Source organism: Eimeria mitis, genomic scaffold (genome assembly GCF_000499745.2).
Source record: "Eimeria mitis Houghton genomic scaffold, Emh_scaff983, whole genome shotgun sequence".
In the NCBI taxonomy this organism is placed as follows: Eukaryota; Apicomplexa; class Conoidasida; order Eucoccidiorida; family Eimeriidae; genus Eimeria; species Eimeria mitis.
In genome coordinates, this window is record NW_013577226.1 from 1,185 (window position 1) to 2,111 (window position 927).

Here is a 927-nt window from a genome sequence, read left to right on the forward strand (position 1 = left end):
AAATTCCTCCCTGAATAGTCTAGGGTTTAGGGTTTAGGGTTTAGGGTTTAGGGTTTAGGGTTTAGGGTTTGTGTTTCAGCATCCATGTATAGTACGCCAGATGCTTCAGCTGTATAGACAGCGGCCACAGGATGAGTTTCTCGCTTGCTGGTTTGAGGACTTCGCGCTGCACCGCAGAAACCCTGCTGCTGCTTCTCTTCTCCCTCTTGGCTCTGATGCTGTACTCACCGCAAAGGTAATATACATTAGGGTTTAGGGTTTAGGGTTTAGGGTTTAGGGGCGAGGGGGTAGGGGGGAGGGTTTGAGGGGGAGAGGGGAGGGTTTCGGGTTGGGGTTTATTGCGGGGGGGGAGGTGGAAACTCTCATACACGGGGTTTGGGTCTAGGGTTTAGGGTTTAGGGTTTAGGGTTTAGGGTTTAGGGTCTAGGGGTTACGGGGGGAGGAGGACTGTTTGAGAGGGCATTGCTTTGGGGTTTAGGGTTTAGGGTTTAGGGTTTAGGGGTTTGCGTCGTTGGTTTGAGGGTTTAGGATTTAGACAGACCTGATAGACAATGCTCCTGCAGATGAAGGGTCTAGCTGCTGCTGTTGCTGCTGTGTTGCTGCTGCTGCTGCTGCTGCTGCTGCTGCTGCTGCTGCTGCTGCTGTGCTGCAGCTGCTGCAGCAGTCTCGCCTTACAAGCAACTTCTCGGTGTTTACGTTGCGGGTCAGTGAGGAGCTGAGGAGCTTTCTACTGCGGGTGAGGGTTTAGGGTTTAGGGTTTAGGGTTTAGGGTTTAGGGTTTAGAGCGAACCCCAACCCGAAACAATAAACCCGCAGCAGCAAAACACTAGGGGGCCTCGTGGCGACCCTAAGACGCAGCTGTTGCCCAGCATTCTAGGGTTTAGGGTTTAGGGTTTAGGGTTTAGGGTTTAGGGTTTAGGGTTTGGG

At 52.6% G+C, this 927-nt stretch overlaps 1 protein-coding gene across 1 annotated transcript in view; it reads left to right on the plus strand.

The window, feature by feature from the left end:
* EMH_0026710 (uncharacterized protein) overlaps positions 1 to 927 on the plus strand; it is a gene marked incomplete at both ends in the record, with an annotated part of 5,373 nt that overhangs the window by 1,072 nt on the left and 3,374 nt on the right. Inside the window, 2 exon segments of the mRNA XM_013502657.1 lie at positions 80 to 235; positions 653 to 736. Of these exon segments, the coding sequence (XP_013358111.1) occupies positions 80 to 235; positions 653 to 736 (240 nt within the window).